At 43.8% G+C, this 27,078-nt stretch overlaps 2 protein-coding genes across 2 annotated transcripts; one reads left to right on the top strand and one right to left on the bottom strand.

The window, feature by feature from the left end:
* Positions 1 to 4,134: 4,134 nt before the first annotated feature.
* LOC115550254 (uncharacterized) lies at positions 4,135 to 17,874 on the bottom strand. Its single transcript, XM_030365086.1, has 6 exons — positions 17,686 to 17,874; positions 15,544 to 16,236; positions 11,004 to 11,216; positions 6,824 to 6,877; positions 6,182 to 6,304; positions 4,135 to 5,045 (listed from the first exon to the last, which is right to left on the bottom strand). Exons 2-6 carry the CDS (start codon positions 16,192 to 16,194, stop codon positions 4,980 to 4,982), a joined length of 1,107 nt encoding a protein of 368 aa, XP_030220946.1. The 5' UTR covers positions 16,195 to 16,236; positions 17,686 to 17,874; the 3' UTR covers positions 4,135 to 4,979.
* A 713-nt stretch (positions 17,875 to 18,587) lies between these two features.
* Positions 18,588 to 21,671, top strand: LOC115550269 (iroquois-class homeodomain protein IRX-5). The gene is made up of 3 exons (XM_030365114.1): positions 18,588 to 19,156; positions 19,661 to 20,066; positions 20,230 to 21,671. Exons 1-3 carry the CDS (start codon positions 18,914 to 18,916, stop codon positions 20,883 to 20,885), a joined length of 1,305 nt encoding a protein of 434 aa, XP_030220974.1. The 5' UTR covers positions 18,588 to 18,913; the 3' UTR covers positions 20,886 to 21,671.
* Positions 21,672 to 27,078: the final 5,407 nt, after the last annotated feature.

Below are 27,078 nucleotides of genomic sequence, written 5' to 3'. Positions count from 1 at the left end.
CCGGGAAGGGGAGCAGATTAACACTTAGAGAGGCACGTTAAATTGAATTCTCCAGCCCCGCGGCTGTCTGGGAAGCCATTAGGTAATGACAACATTGGCCCTTTTGAATCAATCCACTGCACACCACTGTGTGTCTGTGTGTGTGCGTGAGTGTTTGTGTGGGTGTGTTTTCCATTTTTATTGACCCTGAAGGTAAAGTTTAACCCTTTTTTTTTTTTAGCACAAACGCTACTCCTCCTCCCAAGTGTTAGTGTTAGTGTGTGTGTGTGTGTGTGTGTGTGTGTGTGTGTGTGTGTGTGTGTTTGTGTCTGTGTGTGTGACCCAAGTGAGTCAAGATTCAAACTAATGGAAAGCAACATGGGCAGTGTGCTTGTGTTAGTTTCGGCCGGGGGGGGGGGGGGGTACTATGGGAAAATTCCCAGCAGGTGAACCGTGTTGTGTCTGTGTTCTTTTTTTGGTGTTTAGCAGCAGAATGTCAGCAGCCACAGGCCAGCCAGGGTTACCTGTGTGTGTGTGTGTGTGTGTGTGTGTGTGTGTGTGTGTGTGTGTGTGTGTGTGTGTGTGTGTGTGTGTGTGTGTGTGTGTGTGTGTGTGTGTGTGTTTGTCTGAATGGGGAGAAGAGACTAGTTGAGTAATTGGAGAGGAAAGCCTGCATGCAGAGTCCGCTGTTCATAACCTTGGGGTTAAGTGAGAGCAGGAATCATATAATTGGATAATCAAAAAGCCCCTGCAGGCTTTAGATCAAGTGTTTGACTCTGTGTGTTTGCGTGAGTGTGTATGAGTGTGTGTGTGTTTGTGTGTGTGTGTGTGTGTGTGTGTGTGTTTGAGTGTTTGTAAAAGAGAGAGAATTTCTCTGATCTGTTTTTGAACTGTACGTTCCGAGAACAAGGAGGGAGGGAAGGTATTTTCTCCAATCTTCAATAAATGTCAATAAAACTATTATTCAAAGCTCCTCAGGTTCAGTCAGTGCGGTGCCCTGTTTCTTTTGACCAGACCTGTCTAGTGCTGCCTGTCAGGAGGTCAATCATCCCCTGGCCCCACCCCATATTCTCTCTCTCTCACACACACACCTTGTCACTACTCACCGATCTGACGTTAACGTCCACACCGGACAGAAACATCAAGTCCACCGTGTCGAGACGGCCCTGCTTGGCTGCCCAGTGGAGAGCTGTCTGACAGCCCCAACACACACACACACACACCCACACACACACACACACACACACACACACACACACACACACACACACACACACACACACACACACACACACACACACACACACACACACACACACATTTTACTATTTAGGATTCATCTACATTATGTCGAAATGCTCTTTTGTGTGTGTGTGTGTTTGTTTCAACCAAATTATATAATTATTTATAATTTATAAGTTAGAGTTTTACAAGTCACACTCAGACCTTACATCCATCTAAACACATCCTCAGCTGAGTATTTTTGTGCGTATTTGAAGTTCAATAATCATCAAGTCACCTGGGTTAATGATTTAACATAATTTAACAAATAATTCAATCCCTTCTAATCGGGTTGATTGCTTTTAAGTGAAAAATAAAGGATGATGAAGAGAGGGAGAGAGATCTAATAGTTAAGGGCAAATCTTTTATAAATTCTTCCTTCCTTCTTGAGCTGGATTCATGGTTAATTTGCCTGATCAGGCTGTGTGAAGAAGACAGACACACTGAGTGCTGTGTCACAATATAGGCTTCATTCAACACGAGGGATTATCCCTTTCTAAAGAACCAAATTCAAGGACATTTACCCATCAAATGTGTGCTGCATTGAAATGTGTAGCTAATCTCATTAGTTAATTGATTCTAATAAAACTGTAGCCATGTGTGTATGGAGGAGTACTCATGGACAGCATAAATATCCATTTTGGAAACATTTACTTATGTGGCTACTTCATTTTCACCCAAATGAGGTTATCATTATCTCTATTTTAACCCTTTTAAAGGTAATACAGAATAATTATAATAACAAATAAAATACATACAAATCATAATTATTCCCATTTAAGAACCTATAATTCACTAGTAGCCATGCAGTTCTAGAGTTGTCAGAAGAAAATCTGGAAATAATGTCATTCTGTTCTGCGTATTCTAATGAGGAAATGGTGATGAGTTTGAGACAACCAACGCATTGGTTTGTTATCTATTATTAGTTGTATATATATAATCAGTTTGAGTATGCAATCTAAGACTTGCCCAGCAAATAGTGTGTGGCTATTCAAATTAACTTACAAACTTCATGTTTCCCACCATCCAAGGAAGAGACATATAAAGAAAACAGAAGAAAACAATGAGATAAACAAGATAGTGCCCTAATAATGGCTATAATATCCTCAACTGTTTGTGTGTGTGTGTGTGTGTGTGTGTGTGTGTGTGTGTGTGTGTGTGTGTGTGTGTGTGTGTGTGTGTGTGTGTGTGTGTGTGTGTGTGTGTGTGTGACGTGTGTGTGTGTGTGCATGAATATGTGTGTGCACTTACATGTGAATATATTTGTCTAATTTGTTTGCAGCCGTTTAAGTTTTCCAATGGAAACAATCGCCACCATGATTGTCTGGTGAATCTCTGAAAATGTCTATGGAAACTTTGGATTGTAAACGCCAGCCCACCACTAGAGCCGCTGAACTGTCAGGGGAGTGGACACTGAGCAGAGCCAATCTCCTCCTCCTCCCCCTTCACGCTCTCCCGTGTAGTGCGACTGCACAGGCGATCCGACAAATGAAACACAAATAAAACACGCTTTCTGCTGTTCTCCTGCCTTTTAATTACCCAGCGCCCAGGCCTCCCGTCCGGCGACCCGCTGGCACGCCAGGATTAGCTATCACAATGGCCGCAAGCAGGGATCAAATATAAAAACATTCATATATTAACCCGGGACATTTAGTGGGAGTTTAGTGCGAGCCTGCGTTGGCCGGAGAAGGCCCGGAGGGCGCTGACAAGCAGCGTTAACAGCCGTGGTTTTTCATTAGAAGGTGTGAACCGAGCACCGCTTCACCCGCTGGCTTCTTCCGCTGCATGGCGAGACTGTTTGGGTCGCCACCTGTGCTGAGCGCAAAGTGACGGCACCGCCAACGAAAAGAGAAGAGCAACTTGACAACACGTCCCAGCCCGGGTCACACCTCGGCCACTTCAATGCCATTCCCATCATGCGTCCTTCACTGAAGCGTGTGCTGTATAAATTAGAGGTGGAAAATCCACTGTTCTGTACTTTGCGATGTGAATATCAATAGAAATACATACGTGTATTTATTGGGACCTTTTATTCTGTCACAACACCACCTCCACCCACTGATAAACAGAAGCCAAGCTTCCCTGAATGCGCTGCGCTCTGGCAGATTTACAGGAGAAGCTATAGTTTCCAAAGACATGCCATCTATTCAGCAACAGAAGGGGCTCTATAGCCAATGGGGAGGTCTGTTGTCTGTGTAAGGGGCCGCATCAACAGTGACCCGGCACAAACCAGCAACAGCCAACCAACAGCCTGGGTTCGGTGGACGGGAATCTGTTGGCCGTTGAGAGGAGAGGAAAGAGTGATGGGCAGGGAGAGCTAGCGGGGATCGACACAAAGAGGGCGGGAAGAGGAATATCAAAAAGGCGTACATTTCACCCGCCTGTTTTGACCAAGTCAAGCATGAAAAGGGGTGTAATACTCTTGAGTGGCAGCAGAGTGAGGCCATTGATGCAGTTATTTCTGCATGGGGGGGTTGTGCGGAGGGTTAAAAGACTGAGGCATCGGGCCATATGGAGGATCCTTTGCAGAGGCTCTGAATAGGAAGCTTAAAGGTCTGGGCTGCCTCCCCTCAATGCCACATTCCAGATCAGGCCTTAGACCCGGACGTTTCAAAGCCAGCCCTGCAAAAGCGCTGCCATATCTGCCAGTTTGAAATAGCATCTACTTTTTGGGGTGTAGAATCTCCCTGTTGACTTAACAATGAATCCCAGGGACATATGTTGGGCCATTGGCTAGGCGGTTCTCAAATGGGCCCCTACAACAAATCAGGGCTCTATAGGCAGAGACTGTGGCTGGGCTTGTAAGCTGAGCTGGTAAGCCTACCCCATCGAGGTAATTTGTCAGAATCAGCCTAATGGAGTTTCAACCTCCTGTTGAATAATATCTTCAACTGTAAAATCAGTGCAAACAAAGAAGGAAAAGACAAAGGGGAGTGTTGTCTTCAATATTAATTACCATATAATTACAATATCATTACATTTCCCTGTCGTCTGGGCTGTTTGGCCAGCAGCTGATTAGCATTCTACATCCGACCACAGCGTCCGACTGCTAATAGAAGCCTGACTGAGACACCTGATGAAACACCGAAAAACAAAGAGAAGATAAAAATAACCCAACAGGACGCTCAGTGTGTAACGCAGCGTTTAGCATTGGTGACAGCGCACAGAGCTGTCAAAACTGTTTGATACCAGCACGGAAATGCCAGAGGTTTTGTTGGTTTTATGGACAAACATGCCAGTAAAATTGTGTGTGATTCCAATTTACATGAACTGCAGTTTGTTTTACACATTCTCTCCGCTTCAAAGCCTCTACGAGACGTCTAAATGTCCGACACTGGCAAATCTCTGAAGCTATTATCAAGATGTAGAGGGAGGTGGGGCAGCACTGTGAGCACTAGGTGTGCTTAGCTCATCGAGGCAGCAACCAGATTGCTGTCCTCTCCGTGTTGTCCACGTGCATTTAAATTATTAGAAAGAACATGACAGGGAAACAGAACTTACCCCCTTCGCGTGCAGCCATGTTTACATTCCCGAGGCCAGACAGGGACGAATGAACAGACAACAACAACAACGAAATATATTAATATCCACATTTACACATATCTTATCATACATAACATTATACAGTACAGGTGCCAGAATAAGTCAAAATGTGTATTTTGGTTCATGGACTTCTTTCACAAGCAATAGTCCTTCATGTACTTATTATTATCATACAGTTATAGCGACGTAGGTAGAAATAGATAGACAATATGGTAACATGTACTCCTTACCGTCACAAAATCCTGTTGAATGCATAGAGAAACAAAAGAAGATATGAATATGAGATTATATGTCATCCTGTTGAGTCAAGCAGAACTACAATGAGGTGAGATGTGGATAGAGTAATTCAACAAATGTAGAGTTATATTTAAAGTACTGCAGTGTGTGTTGCTATGTGTCACTAACAGAATGTAGCAGTATGTTTCAGTAAGTGAAGGTATGTCAGTAGGCTAGGGTCAGTCAGTCACTTGTGTGGTGATCCTGTTTCATCACTGAATGTGCAGCCTTTTGTAACAGCGCACACAAGACATGATCAGAGAGCTGACCAATGTCAACACCAAAGAACTTGATTGCACGGGTTGCACGGTATCAACTCTGCATTCAGCTGTTTCCCCCCCGACCGGGAGAGACGGACCACGCCCGCTGTGTCTCAGGTGTTGAGGACAGGACAGGGGCCGACGTAACCATGGAGATTTTGGGTGGGTTGGGGAAACAGATCAGCGTGGGAAAACTGCAGGTGGTTGAACGATAAGAGATAGGGCTAACCTTTCCTGTCCTGTTCTGCACTCTGATAAATGGCCTCCAGGCTTGAAGAGCAACCAACCTCCTCAGCGCAGGCTGGCTTATTTGATGCTACTTCTGCACTGTCAGCAGATTCTCTTTATTTATGCACACGCAACACACATGTTTGAGTATATGTCTATGTATCAACAAAATATATTATAAAACATTATATAAACGGTGAATTAATTAGATATTCACACCTTTTCAACCTTTTTAATTATCACCTTTTAATTGTTTAATACTAAACCATAAGAAATGAAGAGATATGCTGTATCATGTGTTAATGCCTCAACAGACAACACCTTTGACGTTGTAATTTCACATCTTTGGACCCAGATACATGGTCAACCTTCTGACCAGACCAGAGTGATGGTCTACCCTCTGGTAACCAGACCACAGTGATGTCTACCTTCTGGTAACCAGACCACAGTGATGTCTACCCTCTGGTAAGCAGACCACAGTGATGTCTACCTTCTGGTAACCAGACCAGAGTGATGTCTACCCTCTGGTAACCAGACCACAGTGATGCCTACCTTCTGGTAACCAGACCACAGTGATGTCTACCTTCTGGTAACCAGACCACAGTGATGTCTACCTTCTTGTGTGCCAGACTCGGGTCCTGGGTGAGCAGCAGGCGCTGTGCACAGATGTTCCCCAAAGCAGAGCTTCTTAGCCAGTCTTTCTCCAAGGGGTCCAACTGCACCCTTGGATACAGAGACTAGAACAGGGGGCACAGCTTTTAACTACTATTTTACGATACAATCGGCTGCAGTTAATCCCATTGACAAAATTTAGGTCAGGGTTGAAAAGGTGAAAGTGCATTAAGGAATTTTCATTGTACACCATTGCCATCCTGTTTGGCCCACGTACTTTAAGAACATAAAAACAAACTCCATGGCACTAAGGCAGGGGTCCTGGTGCCATTAAGGGTGTTTATTGGCCAGCAAGGTGATGCAAGCCACCAGTTATGTCTTTAATCAGCGACGTGCCAGGCTCTCTGTCTGTTTACCGGGCAGAGGCGTGTTAATGACACAGCCCCAGGAGCTCTCTGGGGGAGATTCACATTCACAACTCATACAAGCAGGAGGGGACAGAGTCTGAATGTCTGCTTGTTGATTTATGAAGAGTTTGGAAATGGAATGGAGCCTTTGTTATACCACAAGCAAAGAATAGATCAAAAGAGATTTCAATAAACTCAATGTTTTATTGTATATTGAAACGAGAAATCCATGCTTACCATCACGGAGGAGTTAGCCATACTTCTGGTGTCATCATCAGGACTCTCCTCACTCTAATACGCACACACACGCACACACACGCACGCACACACACACACACACACACACACACACACACACACACACACACACACACACACACACACACACACACAAAAGGACAGTTATGTAGAATTATTTTTATAAAATATAGATGAATGATTTTGAGTCGACTTTTATCCTCCCTAATGCTCAATCTAGTAGTTCACTTTATAAAACCAATGATTCAATCATAATTCACACCTTGATGCACCTGGTCAGCTAGTTTGCCTTTGATCAATTTAAACAGCTCTCTAATTTTGTGTGTTATTCGCGTATATGTGTGTGGTATGGGTGTGAGTGTGCGTGTGCGTGTGTGTGTGTGTGTGTGTGTGTGTGTGTGTGTGTGTGTGTGTGTGTGTGTGTGTGAAACCATGTTGTTAGGGGGGAGGGGGAGACGTGTGCAACGTGAGTCTTTACATACGATCTTCTAATGAGCCTGAACAGTCCCCACAGGAGCACTAAAGGCTAATAACAAATCCATTGAAACCTTAAATAACCTGTCAGAATCCTCAAAGGCTCTCCGAAACACACTTCACAGAGCCTTCCTTTCAGCTCTCAACCTCACAACTTTATTTACCGTCTTTTTTCAGCACGGCAGATTACAAAGATCTCTTCCCAGCGTGTTAATGAGCAGCACTTGATTCACTCTTTCATTTGATCCACTGCATGACACCTCTTTATTTTATTTTACCTATACATGTAATTCATTAATTCATTTCATATTTAATTACACTCATGGTTTCCATGATTTCTTCATTGCAAGGACTCACAATTAGCATCTGCTGTGATCTGCTCCAAGAACTATACAGTTGTTAATACTGAGGCTCTGTGGGTTTCACCATGTGCTTGTCTAGGGTCTTAGGTTGTGTATGTTCATCTTTGGGAGTTTTTTTTGTCATCCATATCAATGTAATTTGTTGCTAGCTTGCTTAATGAATAGATTAAGAAATAGTTGTATAAGGTTGCTTACTGTTTTACCAACAGTCCAACACAAGCCAACTACAGAGACCAAATATTCGAAAGCAATGATTTTATGATTATTTTTTTGTTTTCAACTAGTGACCTCCTGTCTTGAGATCATGAAATCCTTCCTAGATAGAGCGCCAGCGATTCATTGGGATGGGGAGCCAGCCAGCGCTCAGTGACATCATCTCCTCTCCACGCCGCACGCCACTGAGCCCCTGTCCACCTGCACTCCCTCTGCCCACGGCCAGCCAGAGAGGGAAGGCAATGAAATAATAAACCGACTGATTCCGTGTTGACGAGACATGAATGGGCCCCGCTGGCCCTTGGAACAAAGTCAGCTACCGTTAGCATAACAAAGGCCTTCCCAGCCTGCCACTGTGCTGCCACTCCTCCGGCTATTCATCCTGTCAAAACACCACGTTTGGCTTTTCCTCCTCTCTCCTCCCATTCCTCCTTCACAGCGACCCCCCCCACCCCCCTGACATCAACTGACAGCTATGGATGCGGGGCGGGTGGGGCAGTGGGCTGGGGGCGGGGGTCGTGGAGGAGGTATCCATTCTCTCATCAGCATTCAAGAGAAGGGGCCTTTGTATGTCTATCGCCTGCCCTAATTGGTCGCGTTTACTGGGCCTCTTTGTCAGACTGGCGAGAGGTGAATGTCTACACAGTGGATGAGCGGTTTCAAGAGACGTGGGCGAAAATAGATGGACTAGGTAAAGGAAAAGACAGACAACGGAGAGAGAGAGAGAATGGAGCGAGAGAGAGAGATATCGGATGAGAATTGAATCAAATAACATTTTTAGAGTCACACTTTCTTTTTCAAAGGCAAAGTATTGTTTTGAAATGCTCAATAAGTCATTTTTAACCTCTCCCTAGTTCTAAGATCTGGTGTTGTGCACTTGAAAGAGAGATGACGGCATCTAATTTGTGGAAAAATAGTAAAATAATAAAAAGAAAGAGAGTAAATGTTCTAACGGCAAGCCTTTTGATCATCTAATTAATGACATGTTAATCTTTCCATCAGATCGATCAGTACATCCTGCTTCTTTGTTGAGGCTCCTTAGAACCTTTTAATGAGGGAAAATGTTCCTCAGAAGAACAATTCTGAAAAGATTTGAGTCTGCTAATTGTTTCATTTTATCCTTCCAATCTCTCACTCTTTAGTGTTTAGGGTTCACACTTTGATCACCTTCAGAATGAAATGTGTTATTAGAGAGAGATCCATAGAGAAAGGAATTCCCATTCCATTACTGGGATAACAAAACATAAACTATAACCCGGCAAACCTGTCTGAAGACCCGAACATGCCCCAGCTGTGAGGAGAGCAAATATTAAAGAAGAGGGCCTCATGAAGGAACCATGAGGTACATTACTGAACAGGAAACTCTCCTTCCTTACTCCTCGTTTCAAGCTACATTTTCATCCTTTTTCCATTGCACCCTTTTTTGTATGTCCTCTGTTTTTCGATGTAGTATTTATGTCACCATTTGCATTGCCGTAAGTGGTTTCATAGTGGTTGAAAATCCTTTTCCATCATTTTTTCGCATTGGGTGCTGGTGTCAAACTAGATGCTGGTTGAAGAGTGATCATGGATTGTGAAACTCCCATTGTTTACACATTTCTTTGTGAACAAGTTATTTTAGTTTTTATGTCCAAGCAGTTATTTTATCTTATGTTCATAAATTGCATGAAAGGCTTTAAAGTTATATGTTATTATTTAATATATTCCAGGATTTGTGTAGACTTTTGGCCACAAATTTTGTAATAATAAAAGGCATAATTCTTTTAAATCAAACTCAAGTATTCAAAATACTACAACCTAACCCTAAACGAAAGTAGTGGTAACTAATGAAGAATCTTGAGCTGATTAACATATGAAACAAGATTTCAATAGACAAAAGATTTGCCCGTGGCTGAAACGAAATCAACTTCAGATTCCGGTGAGACAATGTAATGAGACGGGAGAGAAAGATAACCGACGTTTCAGAATCGCTGTGCTCTTTGAACGAGAGAGAAAGAAAGCTCTTATCTCCGACCAGCAACCCCTGGCTTATGTAATCTACACTGCAATTCAGCACGGTCGCCGTGTGATTGTTTGAAAAATGAAAAAGCCATTTGGAGCGGGCGGGCGAGTGTGAAAGGAGGCCGCCATTCCGCCCGGTGCCCTATGTTGTCAGAGTCTTCGCCGGGGTCACCAGGGGTCGAGGGAATTATGCCCTGCAGTCTAGGAGCTCGTTCGACGGGTTCCATATTCCCTCGAGCGAGCCCTCGATAAAGCACTCCTTTTTCCCCGGGCGATAATGAAAGCAGACAGCTCTGCAGGGGGACATGAATGTTTTGTTAAGAGGGGTGTATCGGTGCTGTTGGGTCCAGGGGGTTGATGGGGATTAAACTGGGATCTCTTTGTCTGTGTTTCACTTGCTGCGTGTAGCCTTTTCACTCTGGCTGCAGTTTAACCCGCCGACTTGGTTCAAATGTACCTTTAAAAATTGTTTTCGCTGAGAAGTGTAAGGGATGGAGTCATGGACTGCTGGGCAAGGGGATTGTGCGGATGGAAATAGGTTGGGAAAGAAGCGATGTTGAAGATAAAAAATATAGCTTGTTGCTATATTCATCTGCTCTTATGCTGTGTAAGAGATTATACGAGCAAGAGATTACATAGAACACAATATTGAACCGCATTAAATACATTTATAAGGCTCTACAGATCAAGCAAACAAATGTTTTATAATGCCGAGATTGGATTTCTACATTTTTACATTGATTGACCTTTCAATAGTTTGAATGGTCAAACAAGGAATCAAGAAGTCTAACAAATAGTAATCAAAACAGACAGCTCTGCAGGGGACATTAATGTATTGTGAAGAGGGGGCATTGGTGCTTTGGGGTCCAAATGGATCATCAGCTATTATCTTTCCTTAAGAATGGCTGTCTTCTGGGACAATAGGAACTCATGGATCATCCAGTATTGCTTAGGTATATATTTTCTTATCGAGTCTTGTGTGCATGTATTTGAGTTAGATCCCTTCTACCAATAAACCGTAACATTCCGGGCACTGCTCAGAGGTCTCTGTCACTGGTTTCTTTCCCAGTGTTGGTACCACTTTAACCAGTGTAACGGTGCAGACTAACCCTCCCGGAGGCCGCGGCGTCGCTGGTCATCGATAAGGAGTCGCTCCTGAGGGACATGAGGTCAGAGCAGGCCATGTCTCCGCCGTCGCTGGAGCTGGGGCTGGGCTCTCCCGGGACATACCCCCCAGCGGGGAGAGGGAGGGCTGTCGGCCTGGTGGGTCCCCGTGGTTCTCCAACTGGTGGGGACCGGTTCAGTGGGACGGCTCTCCAGGACTGGGCAGGAGGGACAGGAGACACTATGAGCCAACCTGGGACTGTTGAGAGACCGGTCTATGTGAGGTACACAAGGCTCTTTATCAGCTCTCATCCAAACAAATTATTGAATAATATCTAGACTCTAGATGAAAATAAAAAATATAGCCTTCGTGCAATTTTGGACAATGACATTTAATTCTTTTAAGTTTTTATCGGCATACATAACAAAATAAAACCCAAGGCTTCTTAATGCCAAACTATATTAATAGTATTAATGCTGTTGGTGTTGTGCCCTGACAACTCGGTGACAGCACATTTTGTTTTTTTCATGTAGAGAAGAGAGAAGGGCATTCATACACTGATGTAAATACAAAATGAAGCAATGTAACCAATCAGCAGCCCCCAGCAGCGGGTGTACTTGGATCTGAACGAGAATAACAGCAAAATAACAAACAACTGACAGAGCAAGAAGCCAAAGCCAAACTGCTAGCCATCAGTTCCAATCTACACTCACGTCGCTCACACAGTCTCAGTGTTGCATTGATTTAGCGTACGAGTGTTTACCACTCAACAAAATGTCTGCCTGTCTCCCTAAAAGTGCCGTTCTTCTTTAACAGGCTAGTTGAGTTGCCTGCCGGGGACTGTGCAGTACAATCAAACCTGAGGAACAGACATCATCATCAGTATAGCAGTTTAACATCTCCAAGCGACGCAGCTCTCCTCTAACAGCTCGGACGGGCCTCCCCAGAGAGCTAATTACACACTCGCTCAGTCACCGGTGCTGTCCCATTACACACACACACACACACACACACGCACGCACACGCACACACCACACACACACGCGCGCGCACAAACACACACACATACCACATACACACACACACACACGCACAAACACACACACATACCAAACACACACACACACACACGCACAAACACACACACACACGCACACGCACATGCACATCTACATGCGAACACACACTATACGTAAAAAGCCTGCTTTAGAAAGTAATTTTGTTACCTGATGCTACTAATTACTGGCTAATTATGTGTTGATACTTCAAGTATAAACAGATGACGAGACTGTTTAACACATCAGGGAGGTTTCCCTCCTGACCATTGATTCTAGATGTAATAATCCGAATGCTGTCCTCAACCATTTAGGGCACATGTAATGTTATATACCTGAGAGGTCTGTTCTCCGTTTGAATGATATTCTTAACACAGACTCATATTGGTATTAAATCATCCGCGGTTAGTCAGACATGCTGGTAAATCATGCTAGCTGCACTGCTAGCTGACCAACCCAGCGTTGTCTCAGAACCATATCGCATTGAAAGGGCAACGTTTAAAGGCTGTTGCCTATGTGTGTGGGCCAAGCTGACTTTCAACACATCCGTCTTTGACTAATATTTACATCTACAGACTAAGCTTAAATGCATTTGTTATATGGTAGTGGACACAAGACAACACTTCATTGTCTAGGACCACTGTGACACTGTCCAAATGATAAAAAATAAAACCAGAAAAATGCATATTAACATTTACAACATAAAGTCGATTATGTTGATTCATATATTTGTGCATTACATATACATGTCCTTGCCAAATAACTTTTTGTTGCTTTTTGTTACAGTAAATACATCTGGGCGGGAATCTTATGTTAAATTGTAGTTGGTAGTAGAGTATCAGCTGAAAAGTGAACACAGAATCCAAGGCAGGCAAGTAGGAAACACTCGTGAAAACCAGCTGGGGATTGGGATGTAATTCATCTAATTAGTGTAGTCCTCGCCTTAAAACCAAACATCTGACACGAAATAAGCGAGGCTCTTTTCAAATGCACGTCAAGTTGAAGCACCTTTCTTATCCATGCCGTTTGTTTTTCAACTGAGAGTCCCATTAAAAGGAGCTTCTCTTGATCTAGAACTGCCTTACAAACACTTTGTGTGAAGTGGACATACGGCAGATTAATGCTGCCGAGGCTATGTTTGATGGTGGTGGCTGGCTGGGTGACAGGAGCAGGCTGTCATCAGAGAAGCGGCATCTATCAGAGGAACCTTACACAGGGAGGGAAGTAATTGGTGCCAGTGACTGTCATATCCTCATGTTGCATCAAAGTGGAGCCCTTTCTGCATAAACCATATATGCACAACGCCACAAACACACAGAACGAGGAGAGGAGGATCATATCTATAGCGATAAGAAGTGATTTCCAAACAAAGCACTGTTGAGGACTAGCGTCACGTAAAAAACTCTATAAACGTATTTGCCATCGCCCTGCAATTTGCATGTTTGAGGAGCAGCTGCTTAAAGCTCTCTACCTCCTTTTATTAGTAGAAAGCTAATCAAATAAGTAAATTGGAATCTAAGCAGACTCTAACAAGCGAGTTGACGATCAAACAACGTATAGCATACAACTTATGTTGTTTCCTTCACAATCATCACACAGGTGTACAGATCACCAGTGAGTGATTCACAAACAATACCTATAGAATACGTTCATGGGCTATTCATCATTGGCCATTGGATTGCAGCTAGTAGTCTTAATAGGAATAGGGTCAGTGCAGAAGTCAGTCAGGGTGCAGGGATCCTTGCTTACTCCTATAGCCATCTGATTCCTGTTATACCTGTCATAGCCATCTGATTCCTGTTATACCTGTCATAGCCATCTGATTCCTGTTATACCTATCATAGCCATCTGATTCCTGTTATACCTGTCATAGCCATCTGATTCCTGTTATACCCGTCATAGCCATCTGATTCCTGTTATACCCGTCATAGCCATCTGATTCCTGTTATACCTGTCATAGCCATCTGATACCTGTTATACCTGTCGTAACCATCTGAATCCTGTTATACCTGTCGTAACCATCTGATACCTGTTATACCTGTCGTAACCATCTGAATCCTGTTATACCTGTCGTAACCATCTGATACCTGTTATACCTATCACAGACAGTCAATAATACTCCCACCCTAATGCTCCTCGACGGCAAGGGCCCTATTCAAGGGCTCTTAAATATTTTCCAAGAATTTAAATTTTTTATTTTTATTGTTCCCTTTTCAGTTGGTTCTATTTGAAATTTAGTTTAATTTTTTTCATTAAATAGTTTATTGTAGTATAGTGTATCCTCCTTGAAGTTACATGAGATGTGAGCAAAGGAATTCCTTAATTGATTTGTGGCGACTATTACAACCTATACATCCAATCTTTTTATTTTTATTTATTTGCTTTGAATACACAAGCCATGGCAATGTAGATATGTGATTTAGCACATCAGAGGCAAAAGCTAATAATATTTGAATCTCTCCCTCTCTCCGCTCTCCCTCTCCCTCCTAATCCTATTTAAATTCATATAAGCCCCCCTCCCCTTCCCCCTGCCGTATCGTGATCTGGGGGAATTACTTATTCGAATTCTTCTGAGGAGTAAATAACTTTATGCATGATATCGGTATCTTCATAATTCAGATCAGCAAAGTCAATTTGGTTTAAGTGCTGCGGCGCCACACGCCACAGAGGTTCTGAGGGACTGTGTGGATCAGTGGGCGCACGCGGGGGCGCGTAATGGGATCCATCACAGGAGCAGGGGAGAGGGAGAACCTCACAGCATGGGTTCACTGGTCCATCGGAGGACCGCGGTATGGATACAGTGGGGGGCCATGGGCGTACGGCGCTCGGTTGGCCTACACTTTTGTAAGAGTTTACTGGCTGTGAGAGACAGTTATGGGAGTTTGTATGGGTGGAGGTTGTGGTTAATGTGGAGAGTGGAGGTTGGCCGATATGTATGGCCTCATCTGGGGATTCATATTCGGTTATAAAAGCTTCTGTTCAAAATGAAGCAGCTTTGTCTTGCTTTAGCTTCCACAACTACTATCAGCAAAGCTTTACGTTAAACAATCAACAGTATCTCATATGCGTTACTGAAACACTCTCCATCTCAAATCATGATGTTGACGTGTAAAAAAACAACACAATTAATACCACTCGAAACCTTCCAGCTATCCGGATAAAGTAAAAAGAGAAAATAAGAAAAAATACCTTGGTGGAAAAAATGGAAAACGTATTGAAAAAAACAATCAGATTGATGAAAAAGGAACTGTCATAGAATCTGTGCTTTGAACTTGATCAGACGCAACATTTTGACAAAGAACAAAGACGGGCAATATGAGGAGAAAAAAGGGCTACCTGCTAGTGCCGGAAACAAAGACGCTGAGGGGAGAGCGAGAGACATTTGGCAATGCCATCGCTACAGCGCACTGGAAGCAGTTGAAGCCTATGAATATAGATGAGGGGCTGATGTGCACATTATTTCCCATCAGGCCCTGTGTCTTTACTCACCTCCTCTGCCTGAGTGATCACCAGCGCCGGGGGGCTGCCACCCGACCCCCCGGCGTCTGCCGCGCTGTAGCCCCTGGCTCTGTCCGAGTCCTGCCCAAGCCTCCACGGGGTCCCTAATGGGTGGGGGTTTCCCAGAGGAAGGGCTTGGGTTGGACCCCCTGATGGGTCTGGGGCTATACTCAGGCCCTGATCAGGCCTCAAAGCCCACTCATGGGGTTGATGACGGGCTAGCAGCGGCCTCTGACTGGTCAATGGAAAGGCAGCCACGGTGGCTAAACAGCTGCTGTCTGCCCGGAGAGGTCGTGTGTCTGGGTCTGCGCCAGGCCGCTGTGGACCTCCACTGAGACCCTGGTCCAGTTCGTCCTCCCCGTCCTCCGTAGGGTGCGCTATGTCCGGGGACTCTTCAGGTTTAACCGGAGGAATGTCAGACGGGTGTAACTGAGAACGGCAGCCATCTTGGTCCTGGGCTACAGCCTCCACCAGTTCCTTGTCTAAGCCTTGGTGTGGATGAACCGTGAGTACATCACAGCCTGGTGTGTCCTTGGTTGGGGGATGCTGAATATCACCCTGGTGTATTGGGAGGCCGATGTCAGTGGAGAGACACTCTGGGTTCTCACAGACTGGCGAGATCTCTTCAAATCGCTCGGCCATTGAGGTTGATATCAGAGATGTTTGTAGAGCAGTGGGTTGTATCTAAAAACAGCAAAGGAGAATATATTTTGAGTAACAAAGATATTATCAGCATCCTATTTTTTTAGATACCATCTCCTTATTTGACTCGTGGCTATAATTTCAGCCAATCAGAAATGGCGAGAAAGTCATTTATTCCCTGTACGAATGTGTTTATAATTTGAATCAGAATGAGCTTAACCATGGTGACGCTCCCTCCGAGCCCCCTCTTCAACAAGACAGGAGTCGAGACTAGAAGTAGTTCCAAATACAAGGTGACAGTTCTGTGTTTCAGTCATAGAAAAGGAGAACCATGAGGGGATAATAAAAACAGTTATGTTGTCATCTAAACTACAATGAAGCCTCTTCAGTTAAACAGAAAAGTAACCCTAACGAATCAATACAGAATTGCAGAAGTCCCGAGGGTGGCAATTACGTTTGAACACGGATAACAAGGACTACATTTCACACTTGCATAGTGAGTATTAAAGAGAGTAGGCCTATTTTCCAATTAATTAAACACACTGCCTCTAAGTAACCTCTGGACATCTGCACTGCAGCCTCAGCTGATTTATGAGGGATTGAGGCAAACAACATTTATTTAAGTAAAAGCCTTCAGAGAGAGAGAGAGAGAGAGAGAGAGAGAGAGAGAAGACTGTGAAGAGTGTGAGAATTGCATTGAATATTTCACTGAATAATCAACATTGTACATGCAAATTATTATCACATCTCTTCAATGTTTACACAGACGGCATATTCCATTGGGTCATTTATACAGTTAGGGTTAGGGAAAGGTTGCCTTACCCTAACCCTTTCCTAAAGGCATGTTTGAGCTCAAGGAGGAGGGTTGAAAAGAGGCACAATCTGAGTTCCGGCCATCTCAATTAATATAGCACATGTTTTTTCCCCTATTATTTAGCAGCAGCAATTTAGGCTATTTGCTGGATATGCTATCACTTAAGGCCTAAACTGTGAACTGGGGAAGTCACTTGGCCCCCCGTGAAGTTATTTCATTTTAATGAGCGGAGCTAAAAACAGCCTGTGAATAGCATCTCTTATCTTCCCATCCCATCAGAGTTAAAATGGTGGACTTGCCACCTCTCCTCTCTGCTGCCCAGTGCAGTCATGCCCAGCATCCTGCTTGTGGAGGGCGTTTCACTCGGCTCATGCTTCATTAGGAGACATCATCTCCGTTTAGCGGCTAAGGAAACACATTTCACACTCATACCTCAGGCACTGCGAGTCATCATTAAAAGAAAATAGCCAATGAGTCAAAGCATTAGGTTCGGCTCATGAAAACCTGGAGCTAAAGCAGTAATAACAACCGCACGGCTTCATTAGGCACGCCCAATGAAGAGAAAAACGGTGCATGGGTTGTTATTTGCAATCGGCAGCACAAACTGCCAGGTTAAGCAATAGCAGGTAGTTGAGCTAGACAGGAGACGATGAGGTTAAGGGGATCTTTATGCTCACCTGGAAATCCCTGTCATAAATCGACCACTCTAGCAGCGAAATGCACGTGCTCTAGCAGGCAAATCCAGCAAAAGAAGACTCTAAAGTGTGGCTTCATGTATGTTCAGAGAAGAGAAGAGTCAACGTGTAGCCTATAGCACCTATCTCTCGAGGTGAAAGGGAAAGTCTACGTCCACAAACCCTGTCCTGTCTAATAATAGATTCTTTAATGGCATTAGGATTAGTCGGCCAACTCAGAGTGCTGTTGAAGACGGCCTTGTTTACAAAATGACCTCTAGTGCACACTACAAACACTGCAAATGTTGCAATAGGCAATTCCTACATTATGTTAACAGAAGTAGGTAGATTTTCAGTTGATTTTGCATATGCAGTAAAAATGCACCTATGCAAATATACAAATAATGAAATTACTGAAGGAGGAAATGAGAACCCCAAATCACTGCAATTACTTCAAACTATCGCATTGTTAGATTGTATTGATTTTTTAATTCTGTAATTGTGAAGAACAAAAAAAACCACGTAGTAAATTAAATATTTGTATGCTTCTAAAAGTTTCAGATATTAATGTGGATTTTGTCTTATCTTAGTAACAGTTTGGTACCCTGTATTTATAAACATGGCATTTTATATTATTACTTAGCTTCATTATGATAAATTACATAATGATCAGACTGTTAAGCCTGTGAGACTGACAGGGCACATCCATTTGCCGTGTGTGTGTGTGTGTGTGTGTGTGTGTGTGTGTGTGTTCGTGTGTGTGTGTGTGTGTGTGTGTGTGTGTGTGTGTGTGTGTGTGTGTGTGTGTGTGTGTGTGTGTGTGTGTGTGTGTGTGTGTGTGTGTGTGTGTGTTGTTAAAAGCGGGCGTTGTGCGCATTAACGTGAATTGTGTTTACTGGGTGGAGCTGACAGCAACACAATGAGTTGCCAGCTCCCCCTCCCAACAGAGCCGCTTTGCTCTCACCAGACTCAGAATCAGGCGGGCTCACATGGGCAAAGCTGCCTGCGCTAAAGAAGAGCCACCCGTCAAACTTATTACAGCAACTACTCAAACTGTTCAACAACCTGCAATGTGTCCAAACGTAACATCGCTTCCAAAAACGCGTTCATTTGTGGAAAAGGTGCATGTGCCTATTTGATTTTTGTTCCCTTTTGGTTAACGTGCGTAAGTTGATTGTGCGCGTCCCAATCAAAGCGCACCGGCAGTATACACTTCGGAAAAAGTGCGGTCATGGCGTATCCTCAGGGTTTTCTGTTCCAGCCGTCGGTTTCGCTGGCGCTGCACTCCTGCCCGTCGTTCAACTCCAGCGTGATTTTAGGACCACGGACAGAGGAGCTCGGACGCTCCTCCTCGGGTTCCGCTTTCGCGCCATACGCGGGATCCACGACGTTTAGCAGCTCGTCACCGAGCTTCAACTCCCACCTGCCCTACGGCGGAGAGCCACGGCCGGCGGCAACTTTGAATTCCTTCGTGGTGAGTACATAAACAACTGTGAACTATTGACCTGGCTGCTCTTGACCTGACGCGTGCGATCGCTCATACATCTCGGGACAGGCTACTTGCATTAGTAGAAGATGGTCCATAATTGTTGATCTAACAATAAAGTAAAAAAAAGTGTTTTGCTTCCGTTATTATTGGTCATATTTTAGCGCTGCATTTTTTTCTTTATCCTTCATTTATATAGCCTACTGATAGGCTCTTCTGTCGGTGCATTCATTGAGAGCTTTATTTAAATCAATATTTTAATAAATCATCAACCGTAAGATATGTCTATTTAATAAGGTCCTGGGTGTCAATGTTGTGTTTCTAAAATATTAGTTCCTGTTTGAACTTCATGCCAGATGTTCATGTGTTTATTCATTGTTGACAATTGTCTGACCCATCGTGAACTTACTTTATTTGTGTTTATTATTATTTATTTATTTTGACCGTTGAATGTGTTACAATTTAAATAAAACGATGTTGTTTGACCCTTAGGGGCCTGCTTATGACTCCTCGGCCATCAGCGGTTCCCTGGACTATCACCCGTTCGGCGGGGCCCTGGGAGCCTTCCCATACGGGGACCCCGCGTACCGGAAGAACGCCACCAGGGACGCGACCACCACCCTCAAAGCATGGCTCAACGAGCACCGAAAGAACCCCTACCCCACCAAAGGAGAGAAGATCATGCTGGCCATCATCACTAAGATGACCCTGACCCAGGTCTCCACCTGGTTTGCAAACGCCCGCCGGCGCCTCAAGAAGGAGAACAAAATGACGTGGACCCCCAGGACCAGGAGTGAGGATGAGGAGGAGGATGATAACATTGACCTTGAAAGGAACGACGAGGATGAAGAGCCGATCAAACCGACCACAGAGGAGATCGAGTCGAACAACGATGTTGGTGAGTTCCATTGCAAAACTATGCTGAACTAATTAAGTGGCTGTATACAAGCAATACTTTTTAATTATATATTTTCGATTATTATTGAAGAAAGATAGGACAATTAAGTTGTATGTTCGCTGTTCTTCGTTAATTTAACCCTTACGAATCTTATTATGTCTAGCTGGATCCAACCCAGCCTCGAAGCCCGAGACGCACACAGAGTGCCGTGGCAGCAGTAGTGAGACGGAATGTGGTTCAGCTGAACCGGATTTGAAAGACCACGGGGAGAGGAGACTGTTCCAGACCCCGGTGCCTGGCACGGGTCTGTCCTACGCTAGCGCCCTGCTGGGGACGCCCCGGGTGTCGGAGTCAGGCCGCGCGGGCAGCCCCACATCAAAGCGGCTTGTCGTTGAATCTGGAAGCGGCGTGTCCAGCCAGGCAACGGCTGTTATCCGCTCGCCAAACCCCGCAGCCCCCAAACCCAAGTTGTGGTCGCTCGCAGAGATTGCTACTTCTTCGGATAATAAATGTAGAGGATCTAATCCCACGAGTACTTCGACGCGGACTCAGTTCCCCCATGGCGCGCCCCTTTCCAGACGCCTGTACTACACGTCTCCCTTTATCCCCGGCTATTCAAACTATGGCACGTTTGGACACCTACACAGCGGCCCCGGATCAAATATGGGCTCCACGACACATTTAAACGGATTACATCAAACCCTGCTGCAGAGGGCCGAGGCGATCGCCAGAGACTGTAAACTGCGAAGTCAAACACAGTTAGACCTTGGCAGAGAATTAACACAGCACCAAGTCAAGAAAGGTTTGGCAAATGTGTAGATATATCGGACTTTTTAGATTGACATATTTATTTGGACACTGCCGTATTTGTTGGATGCCTTTCTGACCTTTCCTGGAGATAAAATAAAGTAAAAAAAAATAAAAAGGAATTTTCTGAATGCGGACGGAGAGTAGGCCTATTATTTAGTAACACAAATATCACATTTAAGACTGCATTTTTTTATGTTCCATAAAATGTAATCTTCGTAGTGCGTTCTGCACAAATCATGAACGGATCATTAAAAGTTAGTTTTATGAATACGCAACTGACCACCTTCCATTTTTAATCACTTTGGAAAGTTATTATTTGCTATTTAATGATACATTAATTCTCTATATATGCCTACTACATCAATGAACTCTAAAAAATGTGTATAAAAGAAAGAAAGTAAAAATAATTGTTCTAAATTATATTTACTTTCTTCTAAACATTAACCTAAAAATGAGTGGATGTGTCCACTATAGTCTTTATGCATAACCCTCAATGAAATACTTACTTGTACTATTTTTTTCTGGGCCAAATGGTTCTTTTTTACTCCAAGCCGAGAGACAGAGAACAATCATCATGCAAGGTGTTGCTCTCTTGGCCCACAGATTGTGCAGTAAAATAAACACTCCAAAGCTGAAAGAAAACCACAGTTTAGTGTAAAAGTAACTAAAGGAAATAGCCTATGGCTTCTGTTCAGGGTCAACACCTTGCCATGACAACCAGAAAGATAAATCCTAAGTGCTCAATATTACTGCAGCACAAGTGTGTGTGTGTGTGTGTGTGTGTGTGTGTGTGTGTGTGTGTGTGTGTGTGTGTGTGTGTGTGTGTGTGTGTGTGTGTGTGTGTGTGTGTGTGTGTGTGTGTGTGTGCATGTGTGTTTGTGTGTGTGTGTGTATGTGCATGTACCTGTTTGTGTGTGTGTGGGTGTGTGTGTGGGTGTGTGTGTGTGTGTGCGCGCGTGCGTGCATGTATAAATATATATAGTCTGAAAAGAACCATTCAGGACTTCGCAGAGAATATCTGCCACTAAGAGGCTTACCACTTTCTCGGGGCATCTTTGAGGAATTAATTGTGTACATTTCAGATCTTGTGGTTTCCTTTTGAAGCTGGTCGGATTTCTTCTGATCCGGCATTTTGCGGCGCCAACAGCAACAAACATGGGAGTATATAAGAAAAGCCCATGGGTGTGAGCCGGGGCTAGCGTACACAATCACTGGGAATGGGAGTGTAATCTGCTCCGCTCATGTGCAGTGTTCAGCAGGGTGTAAACGCCACCAGGCCTCTCTCCATCCTCTGATCTCACGGCTCAGGCCAGGTCACACTCGTTATGACGCCGGGGGAGTACACACACGCATACGCATGCACGCACGTACGCAAACACACTAACACACACACACACACACACATACACATACACACACTCGCTCTCTTTTGACTGTTAAGTTGATATATAATGTGTAGATGATTGATGTTATGTTAGAGTTTTGTTGACAACAGAAATTATCTTGTAAAGCATTACAAAATATAAACTGCGGGCAAAATGAGTAATTAATGATATGGTGCAGATTTTTATGATTCCTATGTTTCTGTTATTTATTGATTTGGGTTCTTTGGGATGTTACAGGAAAGTAGCTGTAGCAGGGGGTTACTATGAAAGAATGCTCTACAACTATGATTCATACAACTAGTGACTTTATTTAAAGAACACATACTGTTGCACAAAATACTGTTTTCCCCTCAGAATGATATAGCTTAATAAAATAATATATTATAAAATAATCAACAGTAATAATAGATACAGAAAATAACAAGTTAAAAATATCATTTTAATCACATCTTTCATTAAATCTTTCAATTCTGCGTCCATTGGCCCGTGTTAGGGGGACTGACCAAGAACCGAACACGGGAGGGTCCGAGGGCCCCATCCAAAATGCGCTCGTGTGTGTATCTCTGTTTGGCGTTTGCTGCTCATATATGTCTGGTGTATTTGTGTGTGTGTGTGTGTGTGTGTGTGTGTGTGTGTGTGTGTGTGTGTGTGTGTGTGTGTGTGTGTGTGTGTGTGTGTGTGTGTGTGTGTGTTTGGCGTTTGCTGCCCATGCATGTCGGATGTGTGGTGTGTGTGTGTGTGTGTGTGTGTGTGTGTGTGTGTGTGTGTGTGTGTGTGTGTGTGTGTGTGCGTTAGTTGAAAACACAATTCTGGTATGTGTATTTGTCTGTTTTGGGCATGTGTTCTAACATGTCTGGTGTATGTGTGTGTGTCTGTTGTTCCTACATGTTCGTTTTTTCATGTGTGTGTGTGTGTGTGTGTGCGTAGGTGAGTGTGTGTTTGTTTGTATGTGTGTGTCTTGTGCATGCATGTTTGGTTTTCCATGTGTGGGTGTTTGTCTGCTTGTGTTTGTGTTTGGCGTTTGTTTCTCATACATGTCGGGTGTGTGTGTGTGTGTGTGTGTTAGTGGGGTGTTCGTGGGGCCTACATGATTGTTTGTACTTGTGTGTGCCTGGGAGATCGGGAAACACTTCTATAATTGATGCAGTACGAAAACAGAGCAACAGTCTATAATCAAAGCCCTGCTGAGTATTGATTGGTTTAGACAACGGAGGACTCAGAAGGTCAAATATTACATAAACAATCAATAGAGGAACCATGATACCATGTCTCACAGTATGGGAGCTCTGCTATTAGACTGGAGCATGTCTGACACATGCCAGGATTCAAGTGTGTTTTACTGGGTGGAGCCGGTCGATGGGGCCACCGCGACCCCTTCCATGGATCAGACTGGAGGGTCTGAGACTGAGTTCACCTATGTATACTTTATTCAACGTGATCTTAGGTGATTTGATTAAGATAAACCCACTTCTAAGCAAGAGCCAAGCTGTTTAAGATTTTTATAAATGTTTAACAGGCCTTTAACGATCAGGGTCAAATTAAATGAAATACATTGGGTTTGCTTTGAAAACTTTCTGATTGAAATGTAGCTATTTTCTGACATTTTATAGAGCAATTATAGCCTCCAGATTAAATATGATTTTAATATTTCTTGAACATGATTGTCACACACACACACGCACACAGACACACGCACATAGACACACGCACACACACACACACACACACACACACACACACACACACACACACACACACACACACACACACACACACACACACACACACAGACATACACATACTTTAGTAACATTTGATGCAAGGGTGCAAACTTGTGAGGGTTACTGGTGAAGGTGACAAACATTGTTCTCACCTGATAACAGAAAATAAGCAGTGCATGGCTCAGAGAGTTCTCCAAACTTTTTACATAACTCTTCAGCATATATTATTGAAATATATCTTTCTGCATTACATCGTAGGCTATTTGAATAGGACTGCTGCTGTAATGACATAACATAAATTGATATAAGAACATAAACCAATGAACAGGTAAAATGGAATGAGTGAATCAATAATATTGTAGACTGTTTACATTCTTCACACATGCAGTCGAAGCCTCTATAGGACTATTAACATTTTTTGCATTTTGACACAAATGCTAACTACCAAGTTGGCCAACACTAGTCCGCTTAAAAGCTAGGTGGGACGTTCCAACTACCCAGTCAGCTCCAGTAACGTTATAAACCTTTATATTTTAAATACTCACCCACCAACTAAAATAGCAGGAACCCAGTGGTGTATAAACGCTATAATATTTATTAATTTGAGGCTCTGATACATTGAATAAGCAAGGGTAAAACTGTGGTAATGTTAATGCATTAATGCAGTCCCATTCCTTCTGTAACCTTTAGCTTAGCGGGAAGCTCAGTCCACCTGAATTTGTAGTCGGTCCGTAGTCAGGTGCAAACCTTCTGCTGCTGGAGGTAGTCCACTGTTGTTTTCTATATCGACAATATTTTTGTATAAAACCCGGAATAAAATAATCAAAGTAAAAAATGGCGGAAACTTCCTGTTTCTCTTTTTCAATTTCTAACATACAGACATGAGTTAAATGAACATACTTACGGACAAAACTCACAATAAGTCAAGACAATGGATAACTTTAAGTTAAACTTATAAACTTGAGTTCAATATCCAAAACTTGACAAATGGATTTAAAGAGAAGAAATAAGGTCAGATAAATGAATGGGGCTATCCTTTTTACAGTGTAATAATATGAAGAAAAATATGAGAGGGTAATCAGAATTTGAAGGGGTGAGTCCTAGAGAGAGAGGAGTTAAGAAATTAACACGAATTCAGCAAACTAGAATCAGAAAAAGTACTATGCATCAAAAGCTATCCCCACACAGTCCATCCACCTCACAGTACCTCCCAGCCCTCCTAAACACGTTCTAGCCCCCTTAGACTCTCCTTATGGTTCTACATGCGAGGTGCTGTTCGCTACGCTGCCCGCTGTGATCAACCCGGCTAAACGCAGAAGTGTCTCGCAGACGGTGAGATGCCAGCTCGGGGGGGGTGCTTAGCTGCAGGTGTGGCAGATGTCGCGTTGTGATGCCACTCAACTCCTCCCTCCTGCCAGGCTCTGCCCTAACCACTTCCTCCCTGTCTGACTGACTGGTGTCCTCCTGTTCATCATGCTGTCTGCCTGTCTGTCTGCCTGGTTGTCTGTCTGATTGCCGGTATCCTGCTGTTGATAGGTCATGTCCGTCTACCGTGTCTGATTGTCTGTCGGAATGGTCTCTTCCTGTTCCCATGTCCGTCCGTCTGTCTCTCTGTCTGACTGACTGGTCATCTGTCCTTCTGTATTACTGTCTTTCTTATCATGGTCGGTTTGACTTCCGGTCTCTTTGGCTGGCTATCTGTCGGTCTGCATGTGTCTCTATGGTCCCATTTGCCACGTCTCCCTGTCTGTCCACCTGGTGTTCCTCTGTCTGTCTCCTCCCTCCCTTCCTCCCAGCTGTGGCTGTGACTCGCTCCAGGGTCTCCGCTAACATCTGTCCTCCCAGCAGTGCTTCCTCCCAGGTACATCGTCAACACCGGCCAACCCCCCCAGGCCCAGAGCAACAAACTGCCCCCCCACCACCTCCAAAATAAACATAAGGCAAGAGGGTGTGTGTGCGCGTGTTTGTTTGTGTGTGTGTGTGTGTGTGTGTGTGTGTGTGTGTGTGTGTGTGTGTGTGTGTGTGTGTGTGTGTGTGTGTGTGTGTGTGTGTGTGTGTGTGTGTGTGTGTGTGTTTACGTTGGTATGGTAGTGGGGGCTGTGGCATAGTTATTATTTAGATTAACTTTGCATCCATTGGACCTTTTGGTGTATTTGTAGTAATAGTTGCGTAATAAACTTGCATTAGACTGGAAGAGAACATCATTCAGCCTCTTCTATCATAAAATATGCACATTATGAGTAACTTATTCACTTCAAATACATTTAGTTAAAATATCTTTGTGAATGAGTTAATTTTGACTTCCTTCGTTTTACAAGACAAAAATGTTTCCTTGTCCTCTAATATATAATTTTCTGATCCAGAGGCAAGACGATTATTTCAAATGGAATGCCTATTCTGAGCAATTCTAAATTCTAAATTGATTGCCAATGGACGAACTTGTTATCCGGCATGGTTATCATCACTAGTGCTATTTCCTCTATATCGAGGCGCCCCCTTGTGGCGATGCATGTTCAAAACTATCCATTGCAACTGAAATACAGTTTTATGAAGTGCAGAAATGAACCAAAGGAACACACAAGAAAGACAGAGAAAAGAGAAACAGGAATAATGATTTGTGTCAATTATTATTTTGGGATATGAAAGATAATAATCTTTATGATAAAATTCAACACTAACAATAATACTTATAAATTATAACGTTTTTCAAACGTATCCCTTTTGTGTGTCCCTTTTGTGTGTTTGTGTTTGTAATTGTTTGTCTGTATATCTGAGTGTGTGCGTGTGTGGTTTCGCGCGCGTGTGTGTGTCAGTAGACACCATGGTTCTAATGTTGGCATTATGCTAACATTTTACCAAATATCAACGTTGGCCGGATGTTTATTTCAGCACATGCCGGGAGGAAGAAGGCCCCCCCCCTCCCCCTTCTCCATCCCACAGCCTCCCCTAAGCAGACGGCCGAGACATCACGCCCCACCTGCTCTCCTCCGCCCTGCTGGGAACCCCAGGGGTCCCCCATGTTTACCCCAAAGACCCAGAAAGTGGCAACGCGTGTTGACAGTGTTGTACATGATCTGCTGGGGAGGTAGACCCTGT

Source organism: Gadus morhua, chromosome 9 (genome assembly GCF_902167405.1).
Source record: "Gadus morhua chromosome 9, gadMor3.0, whole genome shotgun sequence".
Classification (NCBI taxonomy): Eukaryota; Metazoa; Chordata; class Actinopteri; order Gadiformes; family Gadidae; genus Gadus; species Gadus morhua.
The sequence above is the reverse complement of the archived record's forward strand: the minus strand, read 5'-3'. Positions and strand labels throughout refer to the sequence as shown.

What these genes read in the sequence shown, in the direction of transcription:
- LOC115550254 (XM_030365086.1), bottom strand. Translation starts at nt 16,194, where the DNA reads ATGGCCGAGCGATTTGAAGAGATCTCGCCAGTCTGTGAGAACCCAGAG. An exon ending in TGATCACTCAGGCAGAGGAG is followed by an intron (nt 11,217 to 15,543) that starts GTGAGTAAAGAC and finishes CCTCCTGCCCAG; the next exon opens with TCCTGGAGAGCCGTCCCACT. An exon ending in TGGCTAACTCCTCCGTGATG is followed by an intron (nt 6,305 to 6,823) that starts GTAAGCATGGAT and finishes CCCCTGTTCTAG; the next exon opens with TCTCTGTATCCAAGGGTGCA.
- LOC115550269 (XM_030365114.1), top strand. Translation starts at nt 18,914, where the DNA reads ATGGCGTATCCTCAGGGTTTTCTGTTCCAGCCGTCGGTTTCGCTGGCG. An exon ending in CAACTTTGAATTCCTTCGTG is followed by an intron (nt 19,157 to 19,660) that starts GTGAGTACATAA and finishes TTTGACCCTTAG; the next exon opens with GGGCCTGCTTATGACTCCTC. An exon ending in CGAGTCGAACAACGATGTTG is followed by an intron (nt 20,067 to 20,229) that starts GTGAGTTCCATT and finishes TATTATGTCTAG; the next exon opens with CTGGATCCAACCCAGCCTCG.